We start from the raw sequence: 18,146 nt of genomic DNA, 5'->3' as shown, positions 1-18,146 counted from the left end.
TCATCCAGTCAGTGATGGTAGAATCCATAGGAGTGATGCTGTGTACCCCCTGATTTCCTACCTGTCACATGGGTGTATATTCTAACTTACCACAAACAGGACTGTGACTTCCCCTTTATTTTGTAGGTTTGTATTCACTTAATATATGTGTAAAGGCAAATAAATGTCAGGCAAATGTTTGTATTTCTCCTAGCATTAGTTTCTAGGGCTTCATTGTGTGGCTCATTTACTCCTTCTTACCTAAATGTTTTGCTCTGTATTCGCCCGCCGTTGATAAAAACCTTATATACCTAGTTTATCATTCAGATATATTTGAAAATGTATGCCCTAACCATTGTGTATTTTTCTATTTGTGTCTGTATGTTGAGCCACCAGTCATACAGTGAAAAAAGTGAAAAATAAATGTAATAAATAGTGTGTTTAATGTCAAAACTGACAAGCTTTTATATAAAAAACAAAAATTTGCCACTAAAACACAGGTATTAAATTGACTTCTGACAAACATTTGCATCTTTTAGACGTGCATTAATATGTCACTGTAAAACTTTTAAAATATGTTATATACATCTGTTAATCCCTCTTTTCTTTTTTTTTTCATTCTAAAATTCTAATCTTTGTAGGAAGAAAGCAAGTACATCCCAATACCTATAAATAGAACCACTATCCCCTTCTCTTTTGAAAGTCGTTCTTTCTTTGTCTTTGTGATATCGGAGACTGACAGACAGACAGACCTTAACATTTTATGCCATTTTTCTTTCTTTAAATTGAAGTGCATAGAATGTATTTTTACAGGCTGATTTAACATTGATAGGTGTATTCTCAACACAAGGCTGTTCATGTAGAACAAGTGGTTTTCTAGTGGAAATACTTTGGACTTCACTTCTTCACAGAAAGTCAGTTATCAGAAACAGATGTACTAAGTGGAACATTTTACATACATTTATAACATTACTTACCTGTAAGTCATAAGCAGAGATTTAACTGCTCAGACTCTTTGCCAGAAGTGGCTGCCAATAACCTGCCAAGCCTAGGTTGTTGGCAAACTATTAACATGGCTAGCTGATCTTCACACAGAACATTACAGTATCAATTCAGAGGAAAACCCACCGCAGACCCTTTGATGGAAGGTTCAGGGGAATGTATAATTACGTACTGTAGATATGTTTTTAACAATCTATATGGATTATGTATTTTGCCCAAGGAATGTGTTATATATTAGGATACAAAGGGAGTTCTTTTTAACAGTAGTATCTGCATGGAACATGGTGGTCTGTGGGGATGAATTGGACCCAGCTTAAAGGGGTTCTGCTAGATTAGGACTCTCCAACCTTTGCCTATGCAGCTGTCATCAAATGGTAACTCTCAGAATCCTCCATTATTTTTAACCAATTCTGAAAGCATTCTTAGCTACACAGAAGCTGAGTAGACATTCAGTTGTGGTTAAAAGCTGTTGGTGGTACATTACTTGGAGGTCCTTTCACCAGAAAATGATTACTTTGGTTGCCCTTGTAAGAAGATTTAAGCTGCCGGGACTTCAGTCTTTGTAAACAATTTTAATTGGATCATTTTCATGGGTTACTGTGTTTAACCTTGTCTATTCCCTTTAAAGTAAAATGTGATATGTTGCCCTATTTATAACTAGGACCATGTACAGTTGTGCTTGAAAGTTTGTGAACCCTTTAAAATTTTATATATTTTCATATGAATGTGACAAAAAATATTTTTTTTCATGTACAATATTTATAGAAAAAAATAGTTATCCATTAACATATCTGCATGTGTTAAAAGTAAGTGAATCAGTATTCACTCACAGTATTTGGTGTGACCCCCCCCTCTTGTGCAGCAATAACTGAAATTAATCATTATGGTAACTGTTTATGGGTTTCCTCACAAGAACTGCTTGCTTTAGGTCTCCACAATTTCTATTGGATTTAGGTCAGGACTTTGACTTGACCATTCCAGAACATCCACTTTATTCTTCTTTAACCATTCTTTGATAGCACAACTTGTGTGTTTGGGATCTTTGTCTTGCTGCATGACTCACTGTTTCTTGAGATTCAGTTCACAGACAGATGTCTTGATCTTTTTCTTAAGAATTCTCTGGTATAGTTTAGAATGCATTGTTCCATCAGTGATAGCAAGCTGTCCAGACCCTGATGCAGCAAAGCAAGCCCAAACCAGAACACACCCACCACCATGTATCACAAATGGTATAAGGTTAGTTTGCTGGAATGCAATGTTTTTTTCTATCTTGGCTTCATCCGTCCACAAAACATTCTTCCAGTTTCCTTCTGGTTTGTCCACATAATCTTTAGAAAACTTTTGATGGCCAGCAATATTTTTAGGAATAGCAGTGACTTTCTTCTTGCTACCCTTTTATACACACACTTGCTGTTCAATGTTCTCCTGATGGTGAACTCATGAACATCAGCATTTGCCAATATGAGACAGGCCTTCAGTTGCTTAGAAGTTACTCTGGGTTCCTTCTTTGATGGTCAACCACTGCTGGGCAGAGTACTAACGGTCTTGAATTTCCTCCATTTGTACACAATCTGTCTGACTGTTGATGTAGTTCAAACTCTTTAGAGATAGTCTTGTAACCTTTTCCAGCTTTATGGGCATCAACAACTTCATTTTTCTAAGGTTCTCAGACAACTCCTTTGTTCAAGCCATGATACACATCCAGAAATGTATTGCATGTGTGATCAGGTTTTGCTGAATCACACCTGATTTTCAAACAAGTCCTAAAAGTAGATGAAAAAAACCTAGTTTAACAAATGAAACAAAAAGTATTATATTTGGTCATATATTTATTGGGCAAAAAAAGATCCAATAACTTGTGTATGTATATATATTTATATAAATATATATAGTCATATGAAAAAGTTTGGGGACCCTTATTAATTCTTTGGAGTTTTGTCTGTCATTGGGTGAGCTTTCAAGGTAGCAACTTTCTTTTAATATATAACATTAATTATCAAACAGTAGTATTTCAGCAGTGATATAAAGTTTATTGGATTAACAGAAAATATGCAATATTCATCATAACAAAATTAGACAGGTGCATACATTTGGGCTCCCCGACAGAGATATTGGAGCCCAAATACTTAGTTGAGCCTCGTTTGCAAATGTAGCAGCCTCTAAATGCCTCCTATAGCCTTTGATGAGTGTCTGGATGGCGGTATTTTTGACAATTCGTCAAAAATCTCTCCAGTTCAGTTAAATTTGATGGCTGCCAAGTATGGACAGCCTGCTTCAAATCATCCCATAGATTTTCGATGATATTCAAGTCGGGGGACTGTGATGGCCATTCCAGAATTTTGTACTTCTCGCTCTGCATAAATGCCTTAGTAGATTTCCAAATATGCTTAGGGTCATTGGTTTGAATTCATCCGACCCTCGACTTTAACAATTGCCCCAGTCCCCGAACTAGCCACACAGTCCCACAGCATGATGGAACCTCCATCAAATTTGACAGTAGGTAGCAAGTGTTTTTCTTGGAATGTGGTGTTCTTCTTCTGCCATGCAAAGTACTTTTTGTTATGACCAAATAACTCAATTTGTCTCATCAGTCCAAAGCACTTTGTTCCAAATTCACTGTGGCTTGTCTAAATGAGCTTTTGCATACAACAAGTGACTCTGTTTGTAGCATGAGTGCAGAAAGGGCTTCCTTCTCATCACCCTGCCATACGGATGTTTTTTGTGCAAATTGCTCTGAATTGTACAACGATGTACAGATACACCATCTGCAGCAAGATATCCTTGCAGTCTATGGAGGTGATCTTTGGGTTGTCTGTAACCATTCTCACAATCCTCTGCATATGTCGCTCCTGGGTTTTACAGCAACTGTGCCTGTGGCCTTCCATTTCCTGATTACATTCCTTACAGCTGAAACTGACAGTTTAAAGCTCTGAGATAGCTTTTTGTAGCCTTCCCCTAAACCATGATACTGAATAATCTGTGTTTTCAGATCTTTTGAGAGATGCTTTGAGGATCCCATGCTGTAACTCCTCAGAGGAGAGTTAAACAGAAGCACAACTTGCAATTGGCAACCTTAAATACCCTTTCTCATGATTGGACACACCTGCCTATGAGGTTCAGGGCTTCCAATTTGGTGTTACCAGTAATCAGTATTGAGCAGTTACATTAATTCAAATTAGCAACATTTTTGCACAGCCAGTTTTCAATGTTTGATTTAATTTCATACAACTGAATACTGCTTCACTAAAAACCTTTGTTCACAAAAACACCCTAGATGTTCCCGGGAAATTAAAGACATACCACTGTGATCTTCTGGTACTCCGTGATCCAGTACAATGTTATAGGGAGAGTCAGACGGCTACCACTTGGTCACCTTCTAATAAGTTGGGTGTTTTAAGTGTCCGTCATGTTTATCATGTAGATCTATGACACCAGGCACAAGCTTTGTACACCCCCATACTGGACACTGATTCAAAATCCGACACCATATCACGTGCACCACTACCCACATAGTATATCTAAATACATGCCCATGTGGGCTTTCATACGTGGGCAAAACTGATTTAATGCTGAGGCCCCAAATTGACGCCCCCAGATCAGCCATTAAAACTGCTTACAGAGAGCAGAAGACCACCAAACCTGTTGATAAACATTTTCTTGAGGTTGGACATTGATTGCCCATTTTTAAATTTATAGCTATTGATCACATACCAATGCCTAAAGGGGGAGGAGACAGATCTCGACTCCTTTTACAACGTGAAACCTTTTGGATAAAAACACTTGATACCTTATCTCCTAAAGGACTTACTGAGTATTGCTCTTATAGCTGCTTTCTTGCTTAACGGTAAAATATATGTATAAAACATTTTTATTTTCATATATACAATATTTTGTATCTTAATAATGAGATTCCCTACTGTTATACTCCCCTTTATCACCAGAGTGCCTGTCACTACAATTCAACCTTGACCCGGAAGTGGATAATATCTGGATAGCGTGTGCGGACGCTGATGGTAGTAAGTATATATATATATATATATATATATATATATATATATATATATATATATGTGTGTGTGTGTATATGTATATATATTTATTTATTTTTTCCAAAGAAGACCAGCAACACTAGGACTTTTTGCAAAAAGATGAAAATTGTATTTTATGTGAGCATATAAACAGCCAACGTGACGTTTCGGTCCACTTCGGGACCTTTCTCAAGGCAACCACACCCCACAATTCATTCAGTTTAAATAGCCAATGATAACCAACCAATTAAAGAGTGACATCACCATATCAAAGTGACCAATGCATTTCATTTAAAATATTAGATATAAAAGTGCTTAAAATACAATGACTTTAAAATGTAGTTATCAATCCATCGTATGTAAATTAGTGCCACTCATTAAGAGTGCAAAAGTATCGGGATTTTCACTGCAAATTAGTATGCATCTCAATATCTTATTTTTTGTGTATGCCACAATATAAGCAAAACTGTTAATGCTTTTAATTTGCAAATTGCTTAAAGTCTGTTATGACTGTATGGGCTCATTTATGAATGTGCACCTGATTCGATAAACATATGTAATCCCTTGGCAGGTTTGAGTGGCATCAATATTGCACCTCTGAGTAGGAATTTATAGACAATATTCTAGAGATGTCTTGTTTTTATTCGATTCAAGAAGAGCATATGGGGTAATGTAATAAAATTTGCAAAGAGAACAAATTTACAAAAAGAAAAGAATATAAATTTGCATTTGGCAATGTAATATTCTTCATTAGGCTTTCATTGCATAGTGAATCTTAATTGCGCATTGCAAATTTTAAGAAGTGCTTAAAGATGGCGTAAACTTTTAGAGCAAACATAACCACTTTTTTTTTTAATTAAGAAGTCTTATTACATATACTGCGCAGTATTGCAAACAATAAAATTTGCAATTGCTAGTCTACTGTCATGTGAGGGGCAAAGGGTTCTTAAAATGTTCACAAAGGCAAAATTGTTTGCAATGAGAACATTTATTTGCATTGTTAATGAATTGTAAAAATGATTTTTCCATTAACAACCTAAATTACATTCCCCCATATGACTGATGTCACTCTCATTAGTATTTACATTATTAGTAGTATCATTACTAAGTTAGAAAGATGTTCCATTTTTTTCCCAGCAGAGTTATACACTATTTGAGTTTTGGATTATACCATACTTTAGATCCTCAGTTCTATTTCCCATTTCTTGTGGGCTGCACCATCAGTAATCCTGAAGAAGCACACACTAGAGCACCAGTTGGCAACATAGTTTTTCTAACAGACATTCCCGCTTGAAACAGAAACATGTGTTTACGTAGCCAATAATGACTAGTTACAAATCTTTACATATATGTGAGTAACCCACACTAAATTTTATGTTTATTGGCCTTTAGACTCATATATGACATGCTCCAGCACCATGCTTTGCTTTTGAAAGAACACTGTAAATGTTTAAGCTGTATTTATTCATGCCAAGCCAACATTTGTTTTTACTTTAAAAGGTGCTATATAGAATTTAGTACAGCAGATCATAGGTTTTTTTTTTTTAGGTGAAATTTAGAGAGGTATAAATCCTAAATTGTAATAATACTGAGACTAGCAATGTTCCCTCTAATTTTATATTCAAGTTTACATTAACACTTCTTTTTAAAAATATGATTCAAAAGTCATCTCTGTTCCTAAGAGCAGGATATGGTAAACATGCAACTGCATGCTTTCCAAGTAAGACAACTACTGCAATACAAAATGTCTTCTGTCTGACTTCACTCTCTCCACCTATACTGCTCAGATAATTGGCTTTCCAACCGTGAAGAAAAATATTTCAAATCATGCAGTGAAAACATTTACTTGCTCAAGTTCCTGGTTTTGTTTTAAACAATTTATAAGTCACATTTGCATCCAAGTATCATTTTAAGCATAGCAAGCCGAAATAATGGAGGCATGGGGAAACATAATATTACGATAATGTTCTTTTGTGCGGTTTGGAAGCTTTAGAAAACATTTGGAGTCATTTTTCTTATAAAGTCACTTAACTATTAAAGTGTTATGATCACATTTCCTCCTGCATCTTACAAAGTGCTTTCTTTAAAGGAGCATCCATGCTTAGGAACAACAGTCCTGATTAGAAGAATTTCCATAAAAAACAGGAAATTGCAGTCCTTAGTGTCCTTGCATTAATTCAATAAAATAAAGACGCAACACAATAATGATGAGGTGAAATAAGGTACAGTATCATTTTCTCCTAATGCCCCTAAATGCTAGCCATTATCCAGTTCCCAGTGCCGCTTCATGGAAAAATATCTGTGATCTCTGCTACATATTTTATGTTTCACAGCACTATCGCTTGAGAGAAACTTGGTAATATCACTATTTTAATGGAAATATGTCATTACTAAAGTACTACTATCCAGCTAGGATATAAGGTAATATGAATCATTCTTTGTGGCCGATTTACATGTAATTAACAGCCTTTAACACCATTGCAAACCCAATCACTCTGAGTAAATGAACTCCTCGTTTATCAAGTAACTGCTGCTGACTGAATCTGGCATTTTTTCCTTTTATTATGGGACTTCATAATTACTATTAATATTTTATTTTTATAAAAATGCTAAACAGGCCAGATTCTGGTTCCAAATAGTAACATTCATGGATTTTTCTGTGCCTCTCCCCAACATACAAATTAAACTTCTCACAGTCATAAGCTTTTTGTATTGACTTATGAACATAAAGCCACCAAAAACTCCCTACACCCATCCCTTTACTACTGGAAAAAACACAGTGCAGAGCCTCTTCCACTATAAACAAACCAATTTGGGTCATGGTCCCCAAACATATTTGACTTCATCTTTAAGCCGTAACAAGCCACTCATTCCAAAATGGTTGGATGACTTTGTCTTGATGTTAGATAAGAAGAATAGCCAAAATGGCAAAAAATCAGCTCCAGCAAGTTCAAAGAAGGTCTAAAGTTACCTGTGAGTACTGTTACAATTAGAAGACCCCTATAAGAAGCCCCCACATTGTTGAAAAAAGAAAAGACATGCTAAAGAGGTTACAATTTGCCAAAGAACAAATTGACTGACCTAAAGAGAAATATCGTAAAATTTTGTGAACTGATGAAAGCAAGATCGCTCATTTTGTGTATAAGTACTGCAGACGGTTTTTCAGACCGCCCCGAAACACTGAATTCAAGCCACAGTACACCATGAAGACAGTGAAGCATGGTGGTGCAAGCATCATGATATGGGGATGTGTCTTACTATGTTTCTGGGCCTATTTATCTCATAACAGGGATCATGGATCAGTTTCAATACATCAAAATACAGTACTTGAAGAGGTCATGTTGCCTTATGCCAAAGAGGAAATGCCCTTGAAATGGGTGTTTCAACAAGACAACAAGCCCAAACACACGATTAAACTAGCAACATCTTGGTTCCAGACCAACAAGATTGATGTTATGGAGTGGCCAGCCCAATCCTTGGACCTTGATCTACTAGAATACTTGTGGGGTGACATCAAAAATGCTGTTTCTGAGGCAAAACCAAGAAATGCAGAAGAATTGTGGAATGTAGCAGGTGCCAGAAGTTGGTTGGCTCCATGGAATACAGGTGTGCAACAGTTCTCAGAAACAGTGGTTATACAACTAGTGGTTATACAACTAAACATTAGTTCAGTGATTCAAAGGAAAGCAAATCTTAAAACATTTTAGTTTTGTTTGTAAAGAAGAATGCAGGTACTGCTATATTTCTTTGAGCAGCCTAATTATCATCTTTTCTTCACTTTCTGTAAAATCACAAATTTGATACATTTTTCTTCATGTTTTGATTTGGAATAGAATCAAAACATGCAAGCATTGCATTTGCATGTATGGAAATAAAAGTTATTATAAGGATTTTGAGCTTTATTCACTTTTTAAGCACACTGCTATTATTGTGAACACAACTATATATATATATATATATATATATATATATATATATATATATATATATATATATATATATATATATATATATATATATATATATATATATATATATATATATATTTGCAAAAAGGGGATCAGCACTACTCAGGTCTTAAAAATGAAACACAATTGATTTAATAAAATAGCAGCAGACTGACGTTTCGGCTGACCCCTCAGCCTTTCTCAAAGTGCCAAAGTCAATACTGAACATGTCTTTTAACCACACACTGGCGGGAAACCACCAGCTACAGCTTAGTCACACGATTAAAAGCTAATTAAAAATTTGACTAGGTATATCTCACACACACGCACGCACACTTACTAATGGTCGAATATCGACGTTTAATTAACCCTCGATATTCGACCCTCGAAGTTAAATCCTTTGACTTCGAATATCGAAGTCGAAGGATTTAGCACTATTTGTTCGATTGAACGATTGAAGGAATAATAGTTTGATCGAACAAACGAAATTCCTTTGATCAGAAATTGGCTAGAAAGCCTATGGGGACCTTCCCCATAGGCTAACATTGATGCTGGGTAGGTTTTAGGTGGCAAAGTAGGAGGTCGAAGTTTTTTTTTTTTTTTAAAGAGACAGTACATCGACTAACGAATAGTCAAACTATTTTTAGTTTGAATCGTTTGATTCAAAGTCGTAGGTCGAAGTAGCCAACAAAATACTTCGAAATTCGAAGTATTTTTTATTCTATTCACTCGAGCTAAGTAAATGTGCCCCCTAGAGTATATCAGTTTGTATTCATCTCTCCTAGCAGAAAACACTAAATTAAAAACAACACCTTCATAGCAATAATATAACAAAATGTGTCCAAGTGTTTCACACCAATCTGGGAATGTTCCTATATGTTACTACTTTTATCTGTTACATTAATACATTGTTTCATTACTAGATTACTCTCAAGGACACCGTTTTTGTAATTATATTGTTCATGTGAAAATCATTGACTAAGACAACGATCTCTCCTTCCTTTGGGCTGTTAAACTTTCACTTTTCTCTGTTGCGTGTTATATTCTATGTCATTACTAATATCAAACTGGTAGCAAGTGACCACTATTTTAATGAATAAACACTCCCCACAATGTGTATTACCCACTACCACCAGTAGCTATATTCCCAAAAATTAGGATTCAACTACAACTCCCTTGTGCCCTGATACATGTAGTCACATAAAACCACAAATATTGCAAACTATCCCTTGTGTCCTGATACATGTAGTCACATAAAACTCACAAATATTGCAAACTATCAAGTGTCAATCACCCATAATATACTATATGATTCATTATTGTGTAATCACATTGATATTTATACCTGGATACTAATAAATTAAATCCAAATTACAATAAAATAAAAATTAAAACTGTTCAGAAAATGTCAGGATAAAATAACTGTGATGATAAAGAATGAAAAATTTAAAAAATAAAAACATAAAAAAAAAAACATCCCAAGTGCAAAACCCACCTCATAAGCCAACAAGCGTTCCTCTTATTGGAGAGATATTAACCCAATGTTTATGTAAAGAACCACCATCGTCAGAAACAGTCCCAGTGTTTATCATAGTAATATAGATCCAAATGTAGTCTCTTATCACGCTCTCCAATTTGTTCTGCGTCCCACATAAACCTCACCGAAGTCATCGGGGCCCCCCTCCATATGCCCAGCAGTGTGTCCCCCACCACAAACAGCCCGGGACTCGCCACAAGTCCTGAGATATACAATCTTCTTTCATCTCAAGGATCATGCTCACCAATAGCTGGGACATATATGGGAGACCGATAGCCGTGCTCACCATTAGTTGGGAAACATTTAAAGGGCCGCTCGGAGGCACCCTGCAGAAATAATATACACCACGTAGTCGTGCTCTGATGCAACAGGAGTTGTGCTTAGGGGGTCACATGATGGTACTCACAGCCGTTTAAAGGGCCTCCCGGTCCATTCCGGTCGCCGTGCTCTCTGTTGTTCAGTGCGCATGTGCAGGGTAAAGTACGCTCAGTAATAGGCCACTCGGAGGAATTTAGCACAGTATGATTGTGTTCGAGGGGTAATTCTTAACCTTACGTCACCACTCCTCGGCTCCAGCCTTTGTAGATAGAGCCTGTGTTCCATGATGCTGACTCCCTCTCTGTCGTTGTGTTAATATCTATCTATCTATATCTATATCTATATATATATATATGTATATATATATATATAGATATATATATATATATAATTTGTGACACAGAACCGCACTCCAAAGTCTTTTTAGTGAGTCAAATCACCTTTATTAGCATGTGTGTCCAATGTTTCGGCCCCCCTTGGGGCCCTTTTCAAGGATGAAAAGGGGGGCCGAAACGTTGGACACACATGCTAATAAAGGTGATTTGACTCACTAAAAAGACTTTGGAGTGCGGTTCTGTGTGACAAATTGCTGTGGCCCTGTTACCAATGTTTTATATGGCACGTTATATCACAGGTGACCCCAAATTATTGCACCTGTGCAGGGCCCTAAAGGGAAACATTGATTTCTGATGGTGGCCCTATATGGACGGATGTTCCAAGTTCTGGGTAAGAAGATGTTTCCATACATTTACTGAATGAAATAATCACTCAGTGAATGGAGTCAGCTATATTGTTATTTTTGTGTGTAGGGGCTTCTTAACATCAATTTTGACATTTGCTGATTTAGATCACTGATCTGGAGAATACTGATAGTAGTAGTCAGCTGTGGGCTGCTGTGAGGGCAGAAGTTTAATTTCTTTTGGATCAGCAGACTAAAGGGAAAAGGGGAAATGATTAAGAATGCACTTCTTTTCAGATGCAGTATAGCTAACTGAAAAATAAACAACTGAAGGAAGATATATATATATATATATATATATATATATATATATATATATATATATATATATATATATATATATATATATATATATGGAAAGAAGATCAGCACTCACTGTAGTTTTGGTGAAATTGTGTTGATTTATTTATCAAAAATCACATCTTATCCTTGAGAAAGGTCCCCATGTGGGACCGAAACGTCGGATAAGATGTGATTTTTGATTAATAAATCAACACAATTTCACCAAAACTACAGTGAGTGCTGATCTTCTTTCCATATATGAATTACATTTGGATCGTGCACCTCTGGCTTCATCCTTTGGTTTGAGTGCAGGCACTGTGGGACTATATATATATATATATATATATATATATATATATATATATATATATATATATATATATATATATATATATATATATATATATATATATATGCAGCTAAAATATATTGCAATATGTGGACAAACAATCCGTTTTATTTAAAGGGTAAGGCATTTTTTAGTAGCTGTATGCACAAAATGTCTCAATGTCTTAAATATATTGATAATGGGTTTAGTGCAGAGGACCTCTTGTATTTGTGTGTGTGTATGTATGTATATATATATATCTCAAGGCAAGAAAGTAATGTAAATTATAATTATATACTCTATCATTAAGTTCTGCATTATATTAATATAATTATGTTTTACCGATATTCTGTGGAGTTCCTGGGCAGGTTGAGGGCCTACAAATCTCTTGGCGCTGTCTATCCAGTCCTGAATGACAAGATAATGCACCAGGCTGTTCATTATAGATTTCTGTTCTCCCTATTGTTACCTTCTTTCTTTTTCGTTTGAGTCTTTTATTAAATGCATCTGCAAAAACCTAATCTTATTTACTATACTAATGGTGGCTAAACACATACCAATAATATATTAACATAGTTTTGTACGATTATTAGTACGTGTATGATGGCCCACCATTCTCAACTATATATTCATGTACTTTGGATGTCAATCAATTTGGGATCAGCAGGTTTGAAATGCTCACCAGCCAATGCAGCACACTGAGCAACATGTTGCCACAACTTTTTGAAAACAGAAAAGCAGCCGTGCCTTGTGTGCTTAATGTGCAATTTATGTCCATTTGGCCTTGGGCCAGTTGGTCGGAGAGAATGTGCAAGATCAATTTGTGTAAGGCAGCCTTAATACAAATACAAATAATTATATGTATTTATCACTTTTTATGTACATGCCAAAAACTATGCAGTACTTGCTCTAGCTTCAGTAACCATATCTACTAATCAGATATCTACTTTTATTACTATTTGGACCACATGACACACATCATTATTTTAACCTGCCATTGTGAATACAGAGAAAATTTGACCAATTTTGCTCAAATATCCATTTCCGGACTATAAAACACCATGTGTGACACAGCCCTAAATGATTAAGTCCAGTGCATGCTAACATCTGATTGGTTGCTATGGATTTGTTTCTTTATAAGATAATTCTAATAACACTCATATGTATTCACATATTAAAATACTATCCATGATCACTGTTTTTCACTTATATGTTTTCCTTTCTACAAACCTTTAGCAATATGTATGTTTCTAGTGGCAAATCCTAAACATGATACTTCACTGCTTTAACCATTTTTAACTATAGGGGCTACTTTGCAGTTTATGGGGAAATATGGAGATATGGTGTGACATAGTTATTGAACTGGAGCTATCCCAATTTGTAAATATGCACATAGTGATGTATGCCTCTATGCCGGAAAGAAAAAGTTATCAATCAAAAATAAGAAGGAAAAAGAAGAAAAATCATAATAAATGGTTCCTCACCGGGACAGCCCCCAGTCCCCAAGGGTTGTTTGCCAATTTTTCAATCTGGAGAAGTCAAAGTGGGGTGAGGTCCATTTGCGAGTAAATCAGTAGCTCAGGTTTTAATAAAATAAAAAGACTTTATTAGGACATACAAGAATGGCCACTTACTCGTAGGCTACAGGTCTCCCCTTGGTACAATCCTTATAAAGGGGTGTTGACCAATTAAAATACATCACATTTAGTTTTAACCAATGAATGAAACATTTGTCTATTTGTTTTCCCATTTGGTTTGCCATTTTTGTATTAAGCTTTTCATTCATTGGTTAAAACTAAATGTGATGTATTTAAATTGGTCAACACACCTTTATAAGGATTGTACCAAGGCATGAAGCGTCTTTTTTTTTTTTTTCTTCTGAAAAAGTATTTTTATCCCAATTTGTGCAGCAGAGATGGTGCCTCCAGGATAAGTGGAAATAGCAAATGAATTATAGTATATAAGGAACAGTTTTTCCTCTTCTGGGAATAATAGGGATTTTGGAACTCAAAGGAGTTCTTCAAGCATGCAATACCTTATGGAGATCGCAGAATATTACTTTCTTTATCATTTAAGATTCCTTTATAATATGTCTCCTTGCAAAAAAAGTTGTACTGAAACTAGATTGTTTTCCATGTAAAGACAACCTCTATTTTATCATTACTGATATAGTTATGCTTATCTATTTATTTTTTTATCCTCAAGGTATCTGCCAGAGCATAAATGCATACCCCATAACCTAGCGGATAAATCATCTAGTGATATCTGTTATTGCCCAAAAACATCAATTCAGACAGGACGTATGTCTGTGGAATTCAGTGATCATCAAATGCAGTGCTCTATTGATGAGTCATCTGCTGAACAAGAGAAAACAGCAGTCTCTGAAAAAAACAATTGTGAAGTTGGTGATCATGTGATTGTACATTCACAAAGTACCTTGGCTGGCGATATTCATCAGGAAAAGCCCTTGCATATTGTGTGGCCTCATAGATGGTAAGTTTTGTTTATGGTCTTAAACAGTTCTGTGTATTCTGTAAATAGAAATGATTTTAAGTGCATGCTTCTACAACACTATGTATCTTAAAATTATGATTAGTGGTGTGATTTTCCTCAGTAAATTCACAGTTTTTTAATAGACCCAATTCTAGTAATATATCTACATATGTATGGGTCACTCAGGAAGAAATCCAGGAGAGACTTGAACATGTAAAGGTAAACAAAAGTTTTTCCAGGGTGCTAAACTATGTGATTGCCAAACCTCTGCTTAATTTTCATAATTCATTGAGGTCTGGCATGGTGCAGAGAGATTGGTGAATTGCTAATGGAGTGCCATTATTCAAAAGGGATTCTGTTCTTAGCCTGAAAAACTATAGGCCTATTAGTCTGAAATCAGTGGCAGGAAAGCTTTTAAAAGGGGTAAGAAATTATAAAATACTTGGCTACACTGAATATCACAATACCATGTGGTCTATTTATTAACATTCTTTTTCCACAAATCTTTAAAATGTTGTGATTTTTTTGCTCTAAAACTCTAAAAATACAATAGTTATTAAATGTAAAAATGACGAAAAACTAATACAAAAATGTGTTATGTAAAGATGTCAAGGTCCTATAGAAGTCAGTGGGAGCTGCGCTGATCCTATTGGACCATTTGTAATCAATTTGCAGTTTTAGAGGTTTTCTGATTTTTGTTGTTACTAATTGTCCCATAAACAAACATTTTAAGAAGCTTTTGTATTTTGTTAGTGCATCATTCAGTGTTTCTTTTTTTCATTTGTGCTTTCTATATTCAGATCTTTTCATAAATGATATGGCATTCATGTTTTAGAGAAAATTAGTTTATTTGTGATTTCTAAAAACTCAACTCTGGAATGGTAGGGCCTGTTATCTACTTAGACTTTGTTTAAGCATTTGATATAGTAGTTCACAGAAGGGTTACTGCTCAATTTAAGTATTTTGGACTGGAACATAATTTTTTGTGCTTAGACAGATAACTGGCTGAAGGATAGATTTTAAAATGTGGTTACATAGTTAAATCGGGTTGAAAAAAGACGAAGTCCATCAAGTCCAACCCCTCCAAATGAAAACCCAACATCCATACACACACCCCTCCCTACTTTCACACAAATTATATATACCCATACCTATACTAACTATAGAGTTTAGTATCACAATAGCCTTTGATATTCTGTCTGTCCAAAAAATCATCCAAGTCATTCTTAAAGGCATTAACTGAATCAGCCATCACAGCATCACCCGGCAGTGCATTCCACAACCTCACTGTCCTGACTGTGAAGAACCCCCTACGTTGCTTCAAATTAAAGTTATTTTGTTCTAGTCTGAAGGGGTGGCCTCTGGTACGGTGATCCACTTTATGGGTAAAAAGGTCCCCTGCTATTTGTCTATAATGTCCTCTAATGTACTTGTAAAGTGTAATCATGTCCCCTCGCAAGCGCCTTTTTTTTCCAGAGAAAACAACCCCAACCTTGACAGTCTACCCTCATAATTTAAGTCTTCCACACCTCTAACCAGTTTAGTTGCACGTCTCTGCACTCTCTCCAGCTCATTTATATCCCTCTTAAGGACTGGAGCCCAAAACTGCACTGCATACTCCAGATGAGGTCTTACCAGGGACCTATAAAGAGGCATAATTATATTTTCATCCCTTGAGTTAATGCCCTTTCTTATGCAAGATAGAACTTTATTTGCTTTAGTAGCCACAGAATGACACTGCCCAGAATTAAACAACTTGTTATCTACAACAAACCCTAGATCCTTCTCATTTAAGGAAACTCCCAACACACTGCAATTTAGTGTATAACTTATTTATATCATTTTTGCCAAAGTGTATAACCTTGCCTTTATCAACATTGAACCTCATTTTCCAGTTTGCTGCCCAGTTGTCCAACTTAAACAAATCACTCTGCGAAGTGGCAGCATCCTGCATGAAACCTATAGTTCTGCACAATTAAGTATCATCTGCAAAATAGAAACAGTACTTTCAATGCCCACCTCCAGGTCATTAATAAACAAGTTGAAAAGCAAGGGACCTAGTACAGAGCCCTGTGGTACTCCACTAACAACACTGGTCCAATTAGAAAATGTTCAATTTACCACCACTCTTTGTAGTCTATCTTTTAGCCAGTTCTCTATCCAGGTACAAATACTATGTTCCAGGCCAACATTCCTTAATTTAACCAGTAACCTTTTGTGTGGTACTGTATCAAATGCTTTAGAAAAGTCTAAGTAAATCACATCCACTGCCATCCCAGAATTGACGTCCCTGCTTACCTTCTCATAAAAAGAAATAAAATTAGTCTGGCAAGATCTATTACGCATAAAACCATGCTGGCATACACTCATAGTATTATGATTTGCTATAAAGTCAAGTATCTTATCCTTTAATAACCCTTCAAAAAGCTTTCCTACTACTGACTATTACTGTGGTGGTAAATGGAACATTCTAATTGGGCTGGTGCTGTTAGTTGAGTGCCACGGAGGTTAGTGATTGGTCCTTTGTTTTTTTAACTTATTTATTAATGACCTGGGGGTGGTCATTGAAAGTACTCTTACTGTTTTTTCTTATGATACTAAATTGTTCAGAACTATAAGTTCCATGCAGGATGCTGCCACTTTGCAGAGTGATTTGACTGAATTCGAATATTGGGCAGCAAACGGGAAAATTAATTGGAATACTGGACAGCAAATGGGAAAATGAGGTTCAGTGTTGATAATTGCAAGATTATGCACTTTGTTAGAAATAATATGAATACGAATTATACCCTAAATCGTAGTGTGTTGGGGGTAGCCTTAATTTAAGAGTATCTGGGGATTTTTGTAGAAAAGTTGTCTAACAAAATTGGTAAAGGGGTGGGAAAATAAAAACAATGAAGGCAGTCTGTGAAGGTTGAGGTTGTTTTCTATAGTAAATAGACACTTGTGTGGGGACATGATTACTCTTTACAAGTAGATTAGAGGGCTTTATAGACAGATAGCAGGGGATCTTCTATCCCTTTAGAACAATAAATGCACTAGAGACTACCCTTTTAGATAACAGGGACAGAAGTTTAATTTGAATATAGTGTATACAGTATATGCAAACTTGATGGCTTTTGGTCTTTTTTAACCCATAATGCAGCTAACAGTTGATGTGCACATGTTAATGAATTACTGGCTGGTAGTGAATTGGGAATTGATGGTCAGTAGGAATGTTGCTACTGTGAGGAGAAAAGGGTTGACTGTCAATATATGATGAACCATCTTATCCAACTGACTAGTAAGTAATATGGTTGTCTGATGTATTATATTGATATATAGGAAAATGTTATAGTAATTAAAAAGTAGGCATATAAGGGTTTGTGGGGTGCAAAAATATATGAATAGTACCAACCCAAGTTTAGCCCAATTTAGAATGTATAAGATTATTGTAAAAAAGAGAAAGTAAACTAAGAAAAAATTAGACCAGTCAGGATGTGAGCACTTAAAG

The 18,146-nt window shown here is 35.6% G+C and overlaps 1 protein-coding gene across 3 annotated transcripts in view; it reads left to right on the top strand.

Annotated features, from left to right (window-relative positions):
* Positions 1-18,146, top strand: part of gtdc1.S (glycosyltransferase like domain containing 1 S homeolog) — a 151,447-nt gene that overhangs the window by 55,163 nt on the left and 78,138 nt on the right. For all 3 annotated transcript variants that reach the window (XM_018237592.2, XM_018237591.2, NM_001096040.1), the window contains 1 exon segment: positions 14,366-14,653. In XM_018237592.2, coding sequence (XP_018093081.1) covers positions 14,366-14,653 — 288 coding nt within the window.

The sequence above is a fragment of the Xenopus laevis genome, chromosome 9_10S, assembly GCF_017654675.1.
Source record: "Xenopus laevis strain J_2021 chromosome 9_10S, Xenopus_laevis_v10.1, whole genome shotgun sequence".
Classification (NCBI taxonomy): domain Eukaryota; kingdom Metazoa; phylum Chordata; class Amphibia; order Anura; family Pipidae; genus Xenopus; species Xenopus laevis.
This window is presented reverse-complemented; position numbering and strand designations above follow the sequence as displayed.